Consider the following 22,293-nt stretch of genomic DNA (forward strand, 5'->3'; position numbering starts at 1 on the left):
AGTTCCCCAGGTCATGATATGGCTTGATTTGTCATCAAGACGTGAAAGGCTGTCATGTTGTCGAGATGAAGATTCGTTGCTCGTTGGGACAAAAGTGTGCTGCTCATCGGGACAGCGTGTACTGTTTGATCAAAATAAGAGACATTCTCCCACAAAGATGAGAGAAGAAAAAGAGAAAAATGGAATCAAAAGAAGAAAATAAGGTAAAAGAAGAAATGAAATGAAAGAATTAAGAAAATATCTTTTTTAAGTTTAAATGATTTGGCATGTTATAATTGGTTGGAATTTTTTAATAGATGTTAATTTTGAGATAATTTAAACATCGTAATATAATTTAAATACTATTAGTAATAAAAAATTAAAAACTAAAAAGAGAATATAATTTAAGTATTATTTTATGATTTAATCCTAATTAAAAGAGTGAAAGCAAATTTGTAGATTGAAAAGACTAGAGCAAATTTCTGTGAAGAAGGAAAATTGATAATTGGAAAGGAAATCAATAAAATAATATAAAATCAAGTTGTATGTTATATCAGTTCTAATATATTGACTTGAAGGTTTTCAAATATGTTAGAATGTGTTCTTGCTTGGATTTTTATTTTGCCGAGATTTGAGTAGATGATTTCTCATGGTTTTTTTTTTAAATATTTTAGATATTTTTTATAATTGAATATAAGTTTTCCTTTCATTTCGTCATGATTCATGATTCAGATGCTTCAAATTTAATAATTTTATATATAATATTTAAAATTATTTATGGTGCTTCTTTAATCTTTAAATAAGAATAATATATTTTAGTATACTTGAATTTTTTTTTACATTAATAGTAATATTGATGTCAATCAAGTTAAAATTTAATAAACTAAATTCAATAAACTTTAAAAATATAAAATTTACATGGTTTTCTAAATTTCATTTTGTTTTCTAAATGATTTTCCTTAGTCATCTACAAGTCGTGGACTAATTTTTTAAAGAAAATATTTTCTACAAATTTTCGAGATGACGCAAGTTATAATTATTTATTAAAAGAATATATAAATCTTTATTTATGTAGTAAGAATTTTGTGATGCCACACCTTTTACGATTTTGGAGGTAATAAAATTACAATAGTTATTAAATAACTATAATTAATATTGTAAAAGAAAAATACATATATAGCCCTGTAGATGTTTAGCGCCTTCAAAACATGACAAGTGTCTAGGGTGTAAAAAGTAATTTACTACTCTTAAAGGTTTAAAACACTATTAACTTACAAAGAAGATAAATATAGTTCCCCGTAGATGTTCAGCCTTCAAAACATGATAAGTGTCTAAAGTGTGAAAGGTAATTTATCACTCTTAAAAGTAGAAATAAGCATCCAATCAAAAAATTATGAATTAATCGAGTTGATAAATCTTATTTTATCATTCTAACTTAATTTAAAATTTTTTGAATTAAGTCGAGTAAGATGAAATTTGAATAGAATCAAATATATATGTTTGAGTTAAATTAAAAAAATGACTTTGGCGTTTTTATTTTATTTAATGACAAATTTAACCACTAACATTTACATGTTTTGTCAAAATGACCATAATTATATTTTTAAGTTTTTTTTATTATCAACCTTTTTTTTTTCAAAATGCTTTTTAAAAGATTTTATTAAAGTACCATTAGAAAAGTTAACGGAATGATGTGAAATTTCATATGTGAAATATTTTTAATGAGATATAATTTATTACTTAGATAATCCGATAAAATAATTACATGTGAAAATAATAAAATAAATAAATAATTCATGAAGTTAAAAAATAACGCTTAATTTAAAGAAAATAAGCTTAATTATTTAAAAAGTTTTAAAATGAATACACACATTCAATATTTTCAGTTTGATTTATTAATTATCTTTTGAAACCTTTCAAGTAAACAAATGTATGCATTCATTTTGAATTTTTAGATAATTACGTTTATTTTCTTTAAATTAAGAGTTGTTTTCTTAAATTTCATGTATGATTTATTTATTTTAGTACTTCCATAAAACCTAATAGAAAAAGTAATTAAAAAAAAGGTTGATGGCAAAAATCTCAAAAATACAATTAGAGTCATTTTGACAAAACATGTAAATATTAGTGGCCAAATTTGTCACTAAGCCTTTTTATTTTTATGTAATATTTTTTAAAATAATTTTGTTTAAAGTTTTTAAATATGATCATATAAAAAACAATTGGAGTAAACAAATGAACAAATAAAAACAAGTGATGAAAAAGAACGAGAGAATTTTGATTTTGGGGGTAAAAGGGAGAAAAAAAATTTTGGAGGGATTTTGATTTTTAGGAGTAAAATGAGTGTATTTGGAGCGTGGTGTTTGAGGGAAGAGATAGTTTGATATTCTGTTTATTTGAATCATTCGAGTTATTTAAATTTGAAAATTCAACTTGATTTGAACTCAAAATTCGAAAAAATTAAGTTGACTCAATTAATTCGATTAACTCGACTAACTCAATTTGAATAATTCAAAATTCAAATTTTTTACGATTTATTCAAATTAAGTCAAATCGAATTTTGTTTACCTCTACTTAAAAGTTTAAGATTTGGATAAATTGGGTTTATGGTTTGGACTGGGAGAAGGGTAAGAACAAAAAAGAGAAATTAATAAAGCATTATTACTTTATTGAAATCTAATTTTTGTGTCATGTTGAGTTTATTATTTGTATTACATTTTAATTTTTTATGTTATATTTTGTATAATTACATTTCAAATATAAAAGAATGTGATGTGCTTTATAATAATTTGATTTCAAATTATTTAATTAAATTTTCATAATATAATTTAATATAGAGAAAACCATTCTATTTTTAATTTTTATATACTTATAAATTGTTTTTCTAAAAGGGTCCAGCTATATGTTGATTTGTTGGTGAAAAGAAATTATTTTATTTTTAAATGATATATTAAAATAAATTTTTAAATGATATAACAAAATGAATTAATATGTTAAAATACTCCGTGTTTGTATAAATTATTTGTTTCTAGAGTTAGCAAAATCTAAAGGGATTAGATAAATCAAATAATTATTTTGTGCTTAAATTTCTCATTTTATTATATTTTAATTTATTTCATTCTTTATAAAATGTATTATAATTATTCAAATATATATCTAAATTTATTTAGAAAAAACTTTAAAATATAAAAACATTTAAATCCCGGTGAAGCCCTGTGTAAAATTTAGTAAATATGAAAAAAAAGCAAATTAAAATAATAATTTTGAATATTTTTTATTCAATAATAGATTACAAATTTTTGTTGAATCTTGGCATTTTTATCAAAATATTATAAAATAAAATAAAATTTTGAAAATGGTATCTCACCCTAATTAATTACAGGAATGGGTTGTTTTGGGGTGGAGGATGGTGCAGAGGCGACACCACCCTTTTTTTCTTAACAATGACAAAAATCAGTTAACAAAAAAAAATATTATATTGATGGAGGATAACTAATAGGCGGCACCAAAATAACCCGTATAACGCAATACAACAAATATTGGTGGTGTCTATTTGACAAGCAGCACCAAAAGTGCCTACCTGACAAGCGGCACCAAAGGAAGCAGTCTCACCTCAGCTTTGTTTTTTTTTTTCTGTTCTTTTTTTGAAAATAGAAAATATTGTTGTTTGTGGTTAAAATACAGAAAAAGAAACGGCAAATAAGCAGGAGGAGAATGGGAATGGCAATAGCAGCTTGTTGGTAGAGCTGCTTGGCGAAGCAACAGAAGGATTCGAGCTAGAGAAGGCAATATGCAGCCATGGGTTATTCATGTTAGCCTCTAACCACTGGGACCCAATCTCGCGCTCCTTCTCTCGCTCTTTACATCTCACTTCTCCTCCTCTTACAGTTACCGTCCGCATCTCTCAACCACCCACTTCTTTTTCTCCCACTCTCTACCTCTGCGTTTATAGTGTATCCTCCCTCTCTCCACCGCACTGCCACTCTCTTTTAAACCAGGTGTCTAGAATGTTGCGGTTGTTGGAGTCCGAGGAAAACAAGGTGAAAGAGTTTCGTAGTATTGTGGAAACATTACATGGAAAAGAAGAATCAACTGAGTATTTGAGGAGTTTCAGTAGGAGAGTTTTCAGATCCCCTACTCTGTTTGAAGACATGGTTAAGTGCATTCTTTTACAGAATCGCCAAGATGTACTTTCTTATATTATCCCTTTATCACCATTGAATTTTTGCACTTGTCCTTAACCTATTTGATATAATCTTGCTATATACACAGGGCCAAATTTAAATAAGAGCACCCCTTTGCATTCTATAGGTTTTCAAGAACTTTGAGCATGGCTAAGGCACTTTGTGAGCTTCAGTTTGAAATTCAACACCAAATTTCTAGTTCAAAGGCTGTTGAAAATGATTTCATTCTTAAAACGCCCGCAGGAAAGGAGTCAAAGAGAAAGATGAGGGTGTCTAAAGTTTTTATACGTTTAGAAAGCAAATTCACAAGAGTCCAAAATAGATAATTCAGTGTCAGAGTCCAAAGAAGAAAAAGAGGAAACATTAACACTATTTTAATCACAAACAACAATATTTTCTATTTTCAAAAAAAGAACCAAAAAAAATTACAAAGTAGAGGTGAGACTGCTTCCTTTGGTGCCGCCTATCAGGTATACACCACCAATTTTTGGGTTGTGATGGGTTATACGGGTTATTTTGGTGCCGCCTATTAATTATCCTCCATCAATATAATATTTTTTTGGTTAACTGAATTTTGTCACTGTCAGAAAAAATAGGTGGTGTTGCCTCTGCACCACCCTCCTCCCCCCCCCCCAAAACAACCCATTCCCATAATTAATCGGGATGGGATACCATTTTCGAATTTTTATTTTATTTTATAATATTTGGGTAAAAAAGCCTTGAATCTTTAACCAAAAAAAAAACATATTACAAAATTTAGTAATTTTCGTTTTAACAGTTATTTTGATTCAATAATTTTTTTATGGGTCTGCGACACTCTTTTGAATTTCAAAATAATTTTAACATGAGACTTGGATTATAAGTAACCTAATGCAAGTTTTTTTTTTTCTAAAATAATCTTAAAAAATTAATTAAATACGAAAATGAACCGGGAGAAAAAATATATATAAAAATGACCTATTTGCTATAATTATTATTGGTATCGTCTGACATACCAACGACACCATCTACTTCCCCCTAATCATTGCTCAATCTTAAATTCCTATAATAATAAATTTCCTTTCATATCTTTATTTTTCATATGGAGTGTGTGTCACCGGTTGGTCAAGGGACATCGACTAGTACTGTAGCAAACAAATCATTTTCGTATATAATAAATCCTATTAAGGGAGAAAGGAGAGAAGCTTATTTTTATCATGCAAATTTTCACTTTTTTTATTTATCAAAATACCACTTTTCACATTTTTTATCAAATTAAAGTGTCAAATAATTTTTTAGAAAAAATTTTTAAAGTGGTGCCACCTTATTGTTAGACGACACTCAAAAAATTACTTTTTTCATACTTTTTTCTTTTGGTGTATAATTGAAAATACGTGAATATTTTTAGAATCTATACTGATGTTGCTATTGTATTAGGTGACATCACTAAAAAGTTATTTTTTTAGAAACCCATGATTAGTTAATGACTGAAAAAGTGAGGGTAGTGTCGCTAGTATGTCAGGCGGCACCGACAGTAACTATAGCAAACGAGAATTTATTTCATCACAGTTTTTTAATTAATTAATTTTTAATATTATTTTTATAAAAAGCGAATATATTTTTTAATTTTAATTGTTTTCTTAAGATAATTTTTATAATTTTTTATTTATGTTTAAAAAGCATATTTTTATTTTAAAATTAAAAGCAATCTTGAAATTTTAATAGATAATGATAATAATATTAGATATTAATTATTAATTAAATAATAAAATTTAAAATTTAGATAAATATTTATTTAAATAAAAACTAATTAGATAAATTATCCATTTGATTTAATTTAAATATTTATATATATATATGTTATCTATAAAATTATCTATTTTGAATTTTTATTTTAATATAAAATTTAAAAAATTAATTATCACATTTAAAAGTAATAATTTGAATAAAATTATTTTACTGATGAAACTATCCCTTTACATTTTTGAGATAAAATTATTTTAACATTATTTATATTTTACTTTTTAGTAATAATAATAACTCTATTAAAATTATAATATTTATCTATGTTTAACTTAGAAAATCCAAGAAATTATTTATATATATCACTAGTTTTCTTTCTAGTGCGATGCACGAGTTAATTGTATATATTAATAAAATAACCAAATCTTAATATATAATAATTTACAATATTTGTATTTAAATATCATTATAGAAAAATTGGCATGTATAAGTTTAACGAAAATAAATTTTATTTTAAAATTTTAAAATTTTAAAATATCATTAAAATAAACTTTAATTTTTAAAGAAAAATAAATTTTATTTGAAAATTTTAAAATATCATTAAAAATAAAATTTAATTTAACAACTAAAATAAATGTTTGATAAATAAAAAATTAATTTTATAAAATACAGAATTAAAATTCAAAAATTGAGGAGAAAATTTCAACCCAAAATTAAATTGAAAAAAATTGTTTTAAACTTTTTAATTAATGTGGTTTTTAATAGGAGAAGTTTTACTGTTTTGAATTTCATTAAAAATAGTTTTGTAAACCTTATTACGTACAACTATTTTAAATTGTAAAAAAATGTTTTATACATGTTTTCATTTAAATAAATATTAAAAATGATTTTAATTTACCAACAAATATTAGATGTAATAGCAAGATACATTGCACTCTTAAGAAGAGAACATGTTTTGAATATTGAAAATAATATTATTGAGAGGATAACCTCGAACCCGAACATGAATGATAAACAAACATAAAAGCACTAAAAATTTATTTTAATTTTATTTAAAATTAAATTAGTAAAATATATTAAATTAAAAATATTGACAATACACGTGACATTCATTTAGAGTGCCAAATAGTGCCATTTTAAACTATCGACATCAACGTTGATTTTAGATCTTTTATCTCAAAATTGAAATTTTTTATATAAAGTAATAAATCTTTTAAAAAATCATATTTAAATGATTTAAATACATATAAACATGGTTCTAAAATGTGCTAGGAAGTTTACTTTTTAGGTCCTATTAATTTTAGGTTATAAACATTTGGGTTATAATTTTATCCAATTATATTATTAAACTTAAATTATAAAACTAAAAATTTGTTACTTATTCAAAAACCATAAATATTAAATTATTATAGTAATTACAAAGTAAAATTAAATTATTACAATATCAATAAATTGGACTAAAACTTACATATAGTAACTGCACATGAGGGAAGTAAGAGACATATCTAACTCCACCTAGTAGGTCTTGAACTTAGTATTCAAAACTCATGACCTCTACCTTTGCCAACTGAACCAAAGCCTCATTGGTAATGTTAAGAATTAAAAAAGCTAAAATGTAAAATTATCCAAAATTATAACTGTTAGGTAACCTAACATCCATTAGTGTAATGGAAATAAGAAAAAAAAATTTCTCTCCTCTTTTATTGCACGCTTCATAAACATTCCTGACTCCGTACTATTGATATTATATGTTTATGCATACAACAAGGTTAAGAGATACCAACAAGTGTTAGATGCAGTGGTTTTGCACTCTCAAAGAAAGAATGCATGTTTAGGCCTCGGAGATAGACATTGATGGAAAGAGCAACCCCGAAACCCGAACATGAACCATAAAATAGACATAAACAGTTGTCAGTTGGAGTGTTTTCCCATCCCATGTCTTAAGAATGTTTCTCAATATTCATAATGAAAGGCAATTGAGGAAGGGCAATCCATAATCAAAGGTACCAGGTAAGAGTACATATGAATAATATACTCATGGCTGCATTTTCATTCAACACTTCTTCATCTGAACAAATACGACCTAACGTCCATCCTAGTAGGAAGTGGGACTCACTGAGTGTGAGTCGATAAGTCATCACCTTATGCAAGAATCGAATTGTTGGGGGTGAGTGGAAGCTTGTTTTCCATGGGAGTCAATCGTAGTGATCTCAGAGGGAGATGATTTGTTATCTGCAGACCCTTTGCTGGCCTCAAGCATGCCATATAACCGTTGCTGCAGAGTGGAAGCTTGCTAGCCTTGACAGTGCCTTCATTCTCTTTCTTCACCGGTGCCTCGGCCAGATCCTGCACATGCCGAAGTAAGCATATAAGTACATATGAAGTTCATAGATAGTTTATGGATTTGAGTTTCAATAAGAACCTACCGGCCCAAGCAATAGAAAAGTGAAAGCTTGATTATCTGCAGAAAGATAGATCTCAATCAACTTCCTCAGATCAGCAAGTGTTGCATCTTTCACAACCTTTAATGTTGTGATAAACTTTCCAGGAATTTCCTTGGATGCTTCCCATTTTACATAGACTTCAATCTGGGCATCTGTGAAGTCATTGTAGGGGGTTTCTTTCTCTTTCAAGCATGCTGCCATTAAACCAGGTGGTGAGTTTTCCTTGTCCAAACTTTTCACTTGGGACCAATTATGATCAATGGTTTCAGCCATTGGTTTGGTAGGTGTTTCAGTGCTGATTTGTTGAGTAAGCTCTCTTTGGTTCCCACAGAGTGTAAAGATGTTCTGAATTCTTAATAGTCTCGAAGAGGCTGTATCGGAATCCGACTGTTTAGGCCTCAAATCATTAACTATCTCACTTGAGCACACCCTCTTTTCCTCTATTATCAATTTCTCCACTACTTCATCTTCCTCATTCTCTTTTTGTTCCTCGTCTTCTTCGATTTCTTCTTCCTCATATACAGTGCTCAGACCTGTTTTAGGACCGAACTGTGGAGCAAAACCATCAGGATGAATACCACTACTGTCATGCATAACTGGTTCTGGATCACCCATGTCAAGGTCCATTGACTTAACCATCCCTGGGATCTCATCACCATATATCCCAATTAGCCTTTTAGCAAAGTTGCTGCTTCCACTATCCAATTCCTTTGCCTCATTCTCCTCAGCATTTCTTCCATCCCTCGAACAGCATAACTCAAACTCGATTTCCTGCAACCGCCTTCTTAGCATCTCGACTTCTTCTTGCTGTTGCAGTATCCTTTCTTCCATTCTTCTCCTTTCCATTTCAACCAACTCTTCAGCCATCCGCCTGCATTTGTCTAGTTTCTTCTCCAACTCAAGTTTTAATATCAGTGCCTGCTCATTTATCTTCGCATTGATTTCTTCTTCAGTTGCCCCAGAAGCACCCTTCCCTTCCACAAGTGCTCTTAGCGCCACCGCTTCTTCTTCTTTCTTTAAGAGCTCTTTATGTGCCTCATTTCTCTCTTTTTCTCTGAGCTTGTTCTCCATCTGTAGTTTATGAATAAACTGATCTATTGCTGCTAGCCTGGATCCTAAAAGAGCAGCAGATGATGAATCTTCATTTTTGTCCTTGGTCAGTGTATGTGGACCGCGGACGATACATTTTGCTTTTGCTCCATATTCAAGGGTGCAAACTGTCTTGTGTATCTCCTTAGGATCTGGACTTGCACAAAGTATCATTAAAATCTTTGATTGATCATCCTCAAAAGAGTCCTGAGATTACACTGAAGTCCATGAGACAAACATTTAAAAGGACTTTGTGTCCATGAATGACAACAAAAGGCAACTTGAACTTACCTGTAGCAACATTGTCAACTTACTATCTCTGAAGGGCACATGAGAATCTCCATTTGCAATGGATTCAACAACTCTCTTCAGTGCTATGTTTCCCTGATTTATCTTTGCTGTCTGCAATTTTCATTCCGTTCAAAGTAAACAACAAAATAACTAAGAAATCATGGATATTACATTGATATGAATAATCAAGTACAAAATGAGCGACATAGACTTTTACCTGCATTTTTGCTTCAAATCCAACTTGACCTGCTTGATCGATATTTTCGGAACCTGCCATGTCCACAAGCATTAATCTTCCTCCAACGGTAGGAACATCAAGGATTATCTATGAAAATTGAAAAAAAAAATGTTAACTTTTTTTTCCCCCCTTAAGCAACAAGAATTGAGACAAGGTGATTTAGAATTAAAGATACAAAAGGTCATACCATGCAGTGACTTCGAGAACTCCTTTCATTGCAGAGAGTGCTTTTCACAATTCGTCTCTTCTCTACTTTCTGAATCTCTTTTGAAATCTTTCCAGCTTCATTCCCAGATATGAAATTTGCATTCTTAACCTTCTTTCCCATTACTTCTAGTTTCGCCTGCAAATACAGAAACATTGAAAAAGTTGTTACTTGATATCGGTGAGAGTGTTGGATAAGGTATGGTCAAATTTTTCTATGATTTTTCGTGTAACTAGAGGATCTTTGGAGATAATATCCTCATATATCACGATCAAGAGTATTTCAAGAAAAAACGAAGAGTACGCAACATAGGATAAAGATTAATGACAACATTAATAACACTGGTAAGTAGATACAACTACACTAGGAATTACCTAAAATGCCATTTTTTACAAAAACTAAAGCTACTGTGTTATGAACTCTTATTTTATTGCTATTAAGTTTGGCTCATATCATCTCCAAGTGAATTGTTAAAAAACTTAGTTAATTAAGCCATGAGAGTGAAATTAGCACCTGACATTGATAAATTAGTAGCAAGCTTAACAATTTCCGTTAGCACATTCAAATCATTCAATTTTCAATTAAAATGAGGCTGGCTAACTAATGTGGGAAAAGCCCTTCGTAATGTATATAAAGAACATGAGAAACAATGTAAATATCAACTCAAACTATTATGAATGCATTGAAAAAGTGAATTAGATCATCAATACCGACAATAATTTAAATACAAAAATTGCACTTACCTTAGATCCATTGCCACCTTTAGGCCATCCAAATCCAAATCCACCTCCACCTCCATTAGTTGACAAAAGATCATAAATTTCCTCATTATAGATCTCCAAAACAGTGACTTGAACAAAAGTCCCAATTCCCAATCTTTCCCCTCCATTCTCACCCTCTCCAGGTTCTCCCAATATACCTTTCAATGACCTATAAACAATCCCAGGTTGCTTTGGACACCCAAACATAGTATGACTCTTCCCTGAACCAGTTGGGCCATACATCATAACAGTACACTTAGCCCCCATTTTCACCCCATTGATCCTCGACTCAATGAATTTCTTATAAAAAGCATCGAGATCTTCTTCCTCGGAAGAAGAAACCCCATCCAGGGAAAAGTCCCGGTACCCTATATCAGCCCGGACACGGAGAGTGTTGTTATCAGGATTGATATGGAGAAACGGGATGGGGTTTTTGTCTTTCTGGTCACCAGGATAGTTTCTTATTCTGCCGATGACTTCAACTGGGTGTTCCCCTGGTGGGTTTTCTTTGGCTGCAATGGAGTTTGGGTTAGGAGATGGGTGTTGGGGGTTGTTTCGTGTTGACGAGAAGTTTAAATGCTGCTTCGATTGGGGTGTTCTCATATGGGTTTGGCTTAATTTCGAAGAAGAAGATGGTGTGGGAGCCATTTTTTTTTTTTCGTTTTCTTGGCTGAGGAAGAAGAAGAAGAAAGAAAGAAAGAAGATTGAAGCTAATTGAAAGTGCAGGTTTTTAGGGGTTTTGACTTTTTTCCTTTCTGAAGTTTTATTTATTTTAAACTAAAAGGAAAGTAGCCGTTACATTCCAACGTCTATTTTCTTTGATCTCTTTATTTTCTAATGACCATTGGATTTGGCTGCGTTAATCCGACCGTTGATTGAAGAAATCTGGTAGAATTGATTTTATTTAAAAAGTATGAACTCCATTAACTTAATGCGTCCTGTATATAATTGATTAATAATTGGTGCAAGTTTTAATAATAGCTGAGATGAAATGTTTGTTATACCCTCCTCCTCTACTGTTTCATTAATTTACTGACTTAAATATTCTGTGTAATAACCACACTTAACCTTATTTATAATAATTTTGTTTGTCTCTTAATCTTATATATGTTTCATGAAAATAAATGATTTAATACTATAATATAAATATTAAAAATGTAATGATTAATTTATTTTAATATTTTAATAATAATATAAAATTATTAAATATTAAATAAAAATAATATCTTTTATAATAAGCTTAATCGATATATTTTTATTTTTATTTTAATTAATTTTTATATGAATTTTACCTATTTTGGTACTTAATTGATAATTTTTATGTAGGTATAATTATTATTCAATGGTGTGAGGAAACAAGCGGATATAAAGATTGTGCGAAAATTTTGACACAAAATTTATGTTGACGCACAAAATACAAATTTTAGAATTATTTTATTATTTCTATTAACATTTGTATTTTTAAACATATATTAATCTTAGATTAATATTAATATTATATAATAGTAGAGAGGCTTTAGTTATTATTATATTATTATTAATACTATATAAATAGTTAGTTTAGGTTTAGAGAGAAGGGCGCAAATTTGCGCAAAACAACCACCAAATTATTTTGTTCAATTTTTGTTTATTTGAATAAATTTATCCCTTTGATTATTTTTTAATTTTATGAATTAGTTTTATCTAATTTTAACCCGATTTTTGATTTGGTATTTGAAATCATGAGACTCGAAATTCATACTTAAAAACTTTCATATTTGTATTTATTATTTTTCTAGTTAAGGAGATAGACATCATCGTATCATAAAGTATTATTGACATCATGTCAAAAAGGATCCATTGATTTGGTGTTGTATAACATACATTTGGAGAATTAATACAATCAATTGTCGTATTTGTTCTATTGAGGAACATATTGGTATGTCCAATTGAGTGGTTGGATTCGTCAAACGAAATAGCAATTGAATTTAAGTGATCAACACAATTGAGCTGTTAATTTGAATCGGGCCCTTCTAATTCATAAGGCTACTGAAGAGTTGAATCGTGGACACGTGTTTCAGGGTTATTTATCCGATAAGGGTTAGTTGTCGGGTATTCCTGTAGTTAATTTAGACATGGAAGGGCTGGTGGTTTAAGACATTCTTGATCACTCTAATTGACTTATCAGTTGGAGTAGAAAATTCATTAGCTAAGATCAATTCAAAAATGGAGCCTAAAAAGTTGGAGCATGATCAATTTGGTTTATTTAATCTTATTTTATTCTATTTATTTTACTACAATTTCAATTTTTATTTATTTCTCCTTTATTTTCCGAATAGGTCAACATAAATCTTGGGTACGAAAGCTGCTTGTCGTGCAACCTAGTTAAATTAAAAGACAAGTTTAGGTATTTTAATCTTAATGGGATTGACTTTACTCCTTATACTATTATTTAAATACTATTGAAGAAAAAGAATTTATTTTTGGTGAATTCCACACCAATCAATTTTATTTTTATTTTTTTTAAATATAGAGCGAGGCACATTAGAGTTGAGTTAACTGAAATTATAAATTTATATTTTGAGCCAAAGCGATCTTAAACAAATATGTATAATGCTGATGGTATAATATGCAAACAAAACCTATGGATACCTCTAGTATTCATTTAGATACAATTGTCTTTCAATTTTCAAAAGATTGAAAACAATTTAAAATGACTTATTTTTCATTTATTATTAAATTATTTTATTTGCTTAATATAATTTCTACCAAAAATAAAATACAAAATTTAAAACAAATAGAACTTAATATGAAGTTGAATTTACAAGAAAAATTAGGCTAAATTATACAAATTGTGACTATACAAAGGTTATATTTACATTTTTCCAACCAGTTACCAAAAATTATATTATAATCACTCATGTTATCGGTTTGTTATATTTTGGCCATTTTTTGTTAATTTCATTAGTCCTTAACGAAATGATGATGTGATATGTTAACTCAAGAGTTAATACTTAATGTGACCCTTGAACTATTGCTAAAATATCTAATTTGATAATTTTAAAATGTTCTAACAATAATTCTAAAAAAGAAAATTATAGAAATTATAAAACAAAAAAACTAAAATTCATAATTTATTTCTTAAAATTAAAAATATGATCAATAGTAGAATTATAAAGAACAAAAAGAAAATATTTTATGTTTAAAATATTTACAATATTTTTAAAAATTTAATTAATTATGAATATAAGTGGAGTAATAATTGTAACACCCTTTTTCGGTCTGGTCGCTAGACCTAAGTTGCGAGGTGCTACAACAATTATCAGATCATTCATATAAATCATATTAATTAAATCAATTTAAACATCAATACAATTTGTAGTTACATGCACAATAGGATTTACAAACAAAATCAAAACTCAATCGAGCTTACAAATGTTATAAAATTAATCCGAGCATAAATAAGGACCAAATTGTAAACTTTTTAAAGATTGGATATGAGTATCAATACCCAGGCTAAGTACCAATACTGTTTTTTAGTTTCGAATTATAATAATCAAGTTAAAATTAAAAAGTATCGATACATAAGGTAATGTACCGATACTTTTCTATAGGTACCAATACTTTTTCTTGGTATTGATGCCATTTTAGCATCCTGCCATTTTTAAAATACTATTCATTTGGTAAAATATTGATATAGTTAAAGGTATCGACACTTCTTAACTAAAGTTTTGAAATATCACATTTTGTACCATTTCATACTCAAACCAAAACCAATCTTAATGATACTTTAAACACACATCAACCCTACATGAATCAAACATCATACATATCCAAATTATTTGGTTAACCATTTCAAATATCCATGACTCATCAAACTTCAAATAGATACCTAAACATAACATTTCAGTCTATACATTTACCAACTATATAAACATATGATACCATCCCCATTCCACTTTCAAACTTATCTATAAATCAATAAAAACTTACCATGCTTAAAATTGGCAATCAACAAATACTTTCTAACACAATTCAAATCATATTGACTTTACTCATTTGTAAAGCATACTATCAACAAACCATCTAATTATCATTATGCATACACATCATTTACTAATTATCACATATGTTCATAACAACTAAGGTTCCAAACCAATTTAACATGTTTAAGTATTATAACCATCCTAAGTACACGCCACGTATAACCGAGCTGAATTGATCAAGATACTACCGTAATGAAAGTTGGATAGTGTGAGCTTTAGGTTGATGCAATCGATGAATTCTGCAAATCCGTGATCTACAAGGAAAAGAGAGAAAATCAGTAAGCATATTGAATGCTTAGTAAGTCCATACGAAAATTAACTAACTTATCTTAACTTTACAACAATTTAAGCTATTGAAACACATTGGAATAAAACATGACATCCTTTGACATCTTTAAACTTTCATGTACATTTCAACAAAACAGCCATTAGATTAGTTTACTTACACATCAAGCACTTATAAAAAAAATCACATATACATGCTCAACAATTCAATACAGCCTAAGATGTGTACTCAATTCATAAACATATATAATTCAATTCTTATTTATGTCACATTCAAATCATGCTCATTTTGCAGCATAACAATACATAACATGATCACATATTTTAATCGTTTCATTTTTCATTTAATCACCATTTTCATTTCCTATTTTCACTTGGAGAATTACAACAGATTGAGGTTAGATGCACAGGACTGATTTGATTACATATGCTAACATTATCGGGCTGCTAACACTAGCTTAGTTCGATGCTTCTAACACTGGCTTCAAAGAATCCACTACAAATGCTGGACCTCAAATCATCTAATTAATCCCTGATCACAACACCCATTTTTTCATACAAGTTGACGTATTAGGGTTGCTAACACTAGCTTCTGATCAGGATTGCTAACACTAGCTTCAGAGAATCGCAACAAATGCTGGAACTCAAGCCATTATATTAATTCCTGATCAAACACCCATTTTTCTTGTCCGTATCATTTCAAACCCTTTAGCTGTATAAACACTTTCATATTTCAAATAGCAATTCGTAAACATTTGAACCATGTAACATCATCTTGTACTCGTCGTCCAATCATATAACAATTTCCAATTCATTCTGTACTATGTATTTATTCACATTTATCGAATATTTCACATATCACCGGTTAAATCCACTTGATGCCAAAACAGTATATATACTTTTTGAAAAATATAACATCACCATGTATATATCACCCATTCGTATAACAAATTTTAAATCCATTTGATATTACGTATCTATTTGTATTTATCACACATCTCACATTTTCCAATTTAGTCCTTTTGATGCCATAAGTCATTATTATTTCACATGTATATAAATTAATAAATATAATCATACAATTCAAACATAATATAAAATAATATAATAAGTTCCATATGAACTTACCTAAAAAAATAATAGCAAACAAGATGTCAAGGACTAATCTATAATTTTTCTTTTTTCTCGATTTTCTATCGATTGATTAAAATCCCAATCATGCAAGGACTTAAAGCTTAAAACACTTGGTCTGATTCTTTCTTCCATTCAAAAATGGAATTCAGTGTGGAAGAAGACAGTGACCAAAGTTTATCTTTCTTTCCATGATTTGTTTCCTTTTTATTTTATTTTTTGTTATAACTTTAATATAAATAATATTTTAAACAAACACTAACTTAACTATCCACTATTATCTCAAAATGGCTAAATTGCATTTTGAACTTTGATTTAATTACTACATAGGTCCTTTAGAAATTAAAACATCTAGCAAAAAACTTTTGTAACTTTTATGATTTAGTCCTTATACCTTAACTAGTCACTAATTCGGCAAAATTACCTATTCAAAATTTGATTCACTAATTTAATAACTACAAATATTTTTAAATATTTACGGGCTTGATGTACAGTAATGAGGTCCTGATACCTCTTTTTTCGACACCACTGACTTTAGGGTTATTATACTTGTGCCTTAACTAACAATCAAATTAACAAATTTATCAGACCAAAAATTAAATATAATACTATAATTAAATTATAAATATTAATTAGTAATATTTACTAACTCAACCATCGGAGAATGAAGTTTCGAAATCACCATTATCAGTATCACTAAAAATTGAGCTATTACAACTCTTTTGCCCTAAGAAAATTTCGTACTCAAAATTTCTACCTGAAATTATATTAAGGCACTATACCAAATTTTCTCGGAAATCTCAAAAATCCCGGATTGATTTTTTTTTTGTCAAAACACTGAACTTTCGAAAACACCTATTATCAGTCTAAAATTTAATGTCTTTCCCTTCACATTAACATTATATTTTTATCGATCGGAGGCATATTTTCAACAATCTTATTTAATTCAGACTTTTTCCTCTGTTTCTTGTATCAAATCAACCTCTGTCAATTTTTTTTCATTTAACTCTGATCAATCCAACGGAGTCTTGTATTTATATCTAACGTCTAAACCATTCGTTCTGATTACTCAACAGATCGAGGATGACATTTAGCTACGAATTTTGATATTTTTATTTTCTTATTCGATCATCAGTATAACAATACACTATATTACTACTCGAATGAAATGAATAGATACAACTGTGGACTTTATAGAAGTTATCTCATTTTAAGTCTAAATCTCTTGGCACATGAAATCGATTTAAAAAACATAGATTCCCGCTATCATTAATATTAAAATAAGAAATCTACTTGCTTTCTGTCACACTTGGTGCCCCTAGCAACCCGAATTTAAAGATAAGTTTGAGAGCCAATTAGAAGAAAAAGGGAAATTGAGGACCCAAATGAGTTATTTTTGAGTGGTAGATTAGAGGACGACTAAATTCCAACCTTGGTTTAGTTAGATTGGAATCAATTGATTCCATAGTGGGAGACATAATAATTAGGATTGAGTGACGACAAAGGTCTTTGGAGGCATGCCAATGGTATATATATATATATATATATAGATATAGAAGTGCGTAGGAACAAAATGCATATCAATTCAGCTCCCCGAATAAGTATTGTCTTCTTCAATCGTCTTGAAGAATAAGAGAATGTGGATGGAGGAAGTTCTGCATGTTGCATGTAACACCCCGAAACCGTGGCCGTCACCGGGGTCGAATACGAGGTGTTATCGGGCTTAATTCATCATTTATACAACTCAAACAATTTATTTTAAAACTTCCAGACAAGCTGTCAATCTGCGTTATAGTCACTTAAAAATTCATATCTTGAGTTCCGAAACTCGAAATCAAATTTTGTAAATTTTTCCTGAAACTAGACTCGTATATATATCTAATAAAATTTTTGTATAATTTTTGGTTGGGCCAATTAGTACAGTTTATTTGTTAAAGTCTCCTCTGTTTCAGGGTTTGACTACTCTGACCTCTGAGCATTACAACTTAGATATCTCCCTACACAGGGCTTCAATGCCTATGCCGCTTGTCTCTAATGAAACTAGACTCAATAATGAATCTGCACATATAAAGTATGACTTATAATTATCTCTAAAAAATTTATGGTGAATTTCCAAAGTCAGAACAGGGGATCCAGAAATTGCTCTGGCCCTGTTTCACAAAAATTTAAACATCTCATAAAATAGAGCTCATATGGTCATTTTGTTTCTTCCATATGAAAATAGACTCATCCAGATTCGATTACATAATTTATTCATTATTTAATTCCATTTCTACTATTTTTAGTGATTTTTCAATTTCACATCCCTATTGCTGTCTGCATCTATTATTAGAGTAAAATTTACCTATTAGAGTAATTTAACATACATATCACCAAGTATGATCATGACTAGCCATACCAAAGGCTAATCATTACCAAGCATCTCCTTACTACTCAATAACCATATCATGAGTGTAACACCGGAAATGATTAGCCATGACAAACGGCATAATAATCAAATAGACTTTAACTATTACTTATAACTAAGTATCATAAGACCAAATCCAACTTAACATTTATGCCATTTTTGCATGGCTAAAAGTATACATACCAAAGTTCAAACAGAACATAATAGCCTATACATGCCGAAATGTTCTCTTAGATCAACTAAGAAGAAGATACCAAAAAGTTGCAAGCTGGTGTGATGACTTCGACGATGGTCCCGAGCACACAAAAATGGATCAAAGGAACCTAAATAAGTGACAAATAAACACACCAAATGAGTATATAACTCAGTAAGTCATAAGCATTACACTACCGTCCATTTATAAAGTATCATAAAAGAAAACAGATAATGCAAGATTAGGTACTCCATCCATACCGACTATGCTATAATTTCACGCACATTTATCATTACCTGCTCTCAACTAGCCAAGCCTCCATTGACATCTCGTATGATATTCGATATGATATTTGATGGATTTCCACACATCATTTTATTTTTCCTTTAGATTATACTAATAATAGCATTTCATCTATTCCACAATAATCTTATGTTCCAAACTTCAAATATAATCACCGCATAGGTTCAAGACTTACCAAGCTCAGTTCCAAATATAAACATAACGTCTATTCCTCATGAACTCAAAGTATCTACTCATTCCGCTGTCCATGATCTACTCGATAAAGTTGCACACTTAACGTTAATAATTATTCGAAAATATATAGTAAGTCCGCACACTTAGTGCTTAATAATCAAACTCGCACACTTAGTGCTATACAATTAAACTCGCACACTTAGTGCCAATCTCATTATCGTAAATGTTTATACCCGCACACTTAGTGCTAAAATCAACAACTCAATACATCTCACTTCTTTTTACACTCGATAATTTTGTCACTACATGCATTTATATATCATTCCATTCGACATAAGTACATAGGTATTATGATTATTTAAATCAATACAAAATATATGCTTAATAACTTACCTTGTGTTGGGTAAAACGGTTCCAACTCGGCTACTCGATGTTCTTTCCTTTGCCTTTGCTTGATTCTCCTCCTTTAACTTCTTGAACTTAATCAATAAATTAACTAGTTTAACCGTCTTGCTAAATATTTATATCAAAATATTAATGATTTCATATCATAGGAGATACATGACTAATTCTTATCTTCCTACCATATGTTTTTGAGCTATTCGGCTAATAACCATATGCTATCACCCTACTATCAATAATCCAATCACACATGCATATATATATATATAATTGGACATTCGGCAACCACCCTTGCTAATTACTCATTTTTAGTCGATTATATATATAATCCAAAAGTAATATCACGAATGGGCATACATTTATATATATATATATATATATATATATATATATAGCCAAATGTGCAAAACTTAGACTCAACATCACCTATGCTCTTAATTTGATGGCCGAATATGCATATATATATATATATATATATATATATGATATCAACTATACTATCATCTTTAATTCATCTAAACACAAAATTTCATCTCATGAACACTTGACTGAATTTTTCCTAATCTAGCATGGCTTTACATCTATTTGTAACATCCTATAAATCCACATATACCACATTTCTACATAAATTTTCTTTCACTTTTCCACTACTTCCATTCACAACATCAAAAGCACCATACTCTTAGCATTTACCTCTTCCTAACCATATGCCATCTAAGTACCCCTTTAGGTAGAAAATTAACATATGGGTTGTAATAAGACATTGGCTACTAACTAGATTTTCACAAGAATTTAGTAAAAGTAACATAAATCCTACCTTAATCAACCCCTTTTGAGTTGGCCGAATGTCTAAAGCATTTCTTCCTTCCTCCTCCTAACTCACGGCAATTGCAAAAAAAAAAAAGAAGATGAATACTCCCTCTTCCTTCCTTATTTTATTCATCTTTTCTTTTTAATTCCTTTCTTTAATTTATTTTAATTGTTAACTAATAAAAGAATTGCATTGAAATTCAACCTAGTGGATGGGGCATCATGGCTTGGCTGGCCACTACTTGGGTTTTTGGGCAATTTGACATGCAAACCCAAGTTTCCTCACTTTGTTATTATTTGATCCTTACATATTCCCCTATCATATTTTCTTAAGTTCTCAACTAAGTTAATCACATGAAATTCACATTCATAAGTCTAAATTAAAACATCAAATTTTCACACATGCACTAATACACATAGAGGATATGCAACCAAATTTTAAATAAATTTTGGGACTCGGTCTTGTGGCCCCGAAACCACATTCCGACTAGGGTCGAATTAGGATTGTCACAACTCTCTCTCACTCAAAAATTTTCGTCCCCGAAAATCTTACCAGCGAATAAATTTGGATAACGTTCTTTCACCGAATCCTCGAGCTCCCAAGTAGCTTCTTCGACCCCTTATTTATGCCACAGTACCTTCACTAATGGGATTTTCTTATTTCGTAATTCTTTTACTTCATGTGTTAGAATGCGAACCGGTTCTTCCTCGTAACTCAAATAAGATTGAATCTCGATCTCAGATGGAGTAATTATGTGTGATGGATCGGACCTATATCGTCGAAGCATCGAGACATGAAAAACGTTATGAATCTTTTCAAGTTCGGGGGGTAAAATCAATCTATATGCAGCTGGACCAACTCGTTCGCATATTTCATACGGCCCAATGAACCTCGGACTCAATTTGCCCTTATGGCCAAATCTGAGTATCTTCTTCCAAGGCGAAACTTTTAGAAACACTTTATCTCCCACCTGATACTCAATGTCTTTTCGTTTCAAATCCGCGTATGACTTCTGACGATCTGAAGCTACCTTCAGACTTTCACGAATTATTTTTACTTTCTGCACAGCATCTTTAATCAAATCAACTCCGAAAATTTTACTCTCACTGAGCTCAGTCCAAAACAACGGTGTACGGAATTTACGACCGTACAAAGCCTCGTAAGGTGCCATCTTAATGCTTGATTGAAAACTATTGTTGTGACAGCCCTAAATTGACCCTAGTCGAAAAGTGGTTTCGGGACCACAAAACCGAGTCACAAAAATAATTAACCGTCATATTTGATGCTTATTATGTGTATATATGCATGTGTGAAAATTTCATGTTTGAATTTAGTCAATTGCATGTGAATTTAGTTAATAGGACTTATGTGTGACACTTTTGAAATGTGATAGGTTAATCTATAAGGATCTATTAGTGCATGTTATGAAAATAATGGGTTTGCATGTCAAATTTCCACCTATGACAAGTAGTGGCCAGCCATGATGGGTTATATACATGCAATATGTATTAATTATTAGTTAGTAGCTTTATATTATATGACATAAATAAATAAATAAATAAAAGGAAAAAAGTAATTGAAATAAGGAAATGAAGGGTGATGAAAAAAAAAGCTTGAGTTTCTTTCTTCTTGGCCGAATGTAAAGAGGA

At 29.8% G+C, this 22,293-nt stretch overlaps 2 protein-coding genes across 2 annotated transcripts; one reads left to right on the forward strand and one right to left on the reverse strand.

Moving 5' to 3' along the window:
- The first annotated feature begins 3,363 nt into the window (after positions 1-3,363).
- On the forward strand, positions 3,364-4,220 carry LOC128282095 (uncharacterized). The gene is made up of 2 exons (XM_053020289.1): positions 3,364-3,388; positions 3,664-4,220. The coding sequence occupies exons 1-2, from the start codon at positions 3,364-3,366 to the stop codon at positions 4,218-4,220; spliced, it is 582 nt and encodes a 193-aa protein (XP_052876249.1).
- A 3,454-nt stretch (positions 4,221-7,674) lies between these two features.
- LOC108465343 (kinesin-like protein KIN-10A) lies at positions 7,675-11,663 on the reverse strand. The gene is made up of 6 exons (XM_017765672.2): positions 10,896-11,663; positions 10,135-10,290; positions 9,927-10,034; positions 9,710-9,820; positions 8,312-9,625; positions 7,675-8,231 (listed from the first exon to the last, which is right to left on the reverse strand). Exons 1-6 carry the CDS (start codon positions 11,559-11,561, stop codon positions 8,028-8,030), a joined length of 2,559 nt encoding a protein of 852 aa, XP_017621161.1. The 5' UTR covers positions 11,562-11,663; the 3' UTR covers positions 7,675-8,027.
- Positions 11,664-22,293: the final 10,630 nt, after the last annotated feature.

This window comes from Gossypium arboreum, chromosome 10 (genome assembly GCF_025698485.1).
Source record: "Gossypium arboreum isolate Shixiya-1 chromosome 10, ASM2569848v2, whole genome shotgun sequence".
Taxonomy (NCBI): domain Eukaryota; kingdom Viridiplantae; phylum Streptophyta; class Magnoliopsida; order Malvales; family Malvaceae; genus Gossypium; species Gossypium arboreum.

Coding starts and splice junctions, on each gene's coding strand:
- LOC128282095 (XM_053020289.1), top strand. CDS start 3,364: ATGGGTTGTTTTGGGGTGGAGGATG. Junction 3,389..3,663: donor TTGTTTTGGGGTGGAGGATG/GTGCAGAGGCGA, acceptor GTTAAAATACAG/AAAAAGAAACGGCAAATAAG.
- LOC108465343 (XM_017765672.2), bottom strand. CDS start 11,561: ATGGCTCCCACACCATCTTCTTCTTCGAAATTAAGCCAAACCCATATG. Junction 10,291..10,895: donor AAGGTGGCAATGGATCTAAG/GTAAGTGCAATT, acceptor CTGTATTTGCAG/GCGAAACTAGAAGTAATGGG. Junction 8,232..8,311: donor CTTTTCTATTGCTTGGGCCG/GTAGGTTCTTAT, acceptor CGGCATGTGCAG/GATCTGGCCGAGGCACCGGT.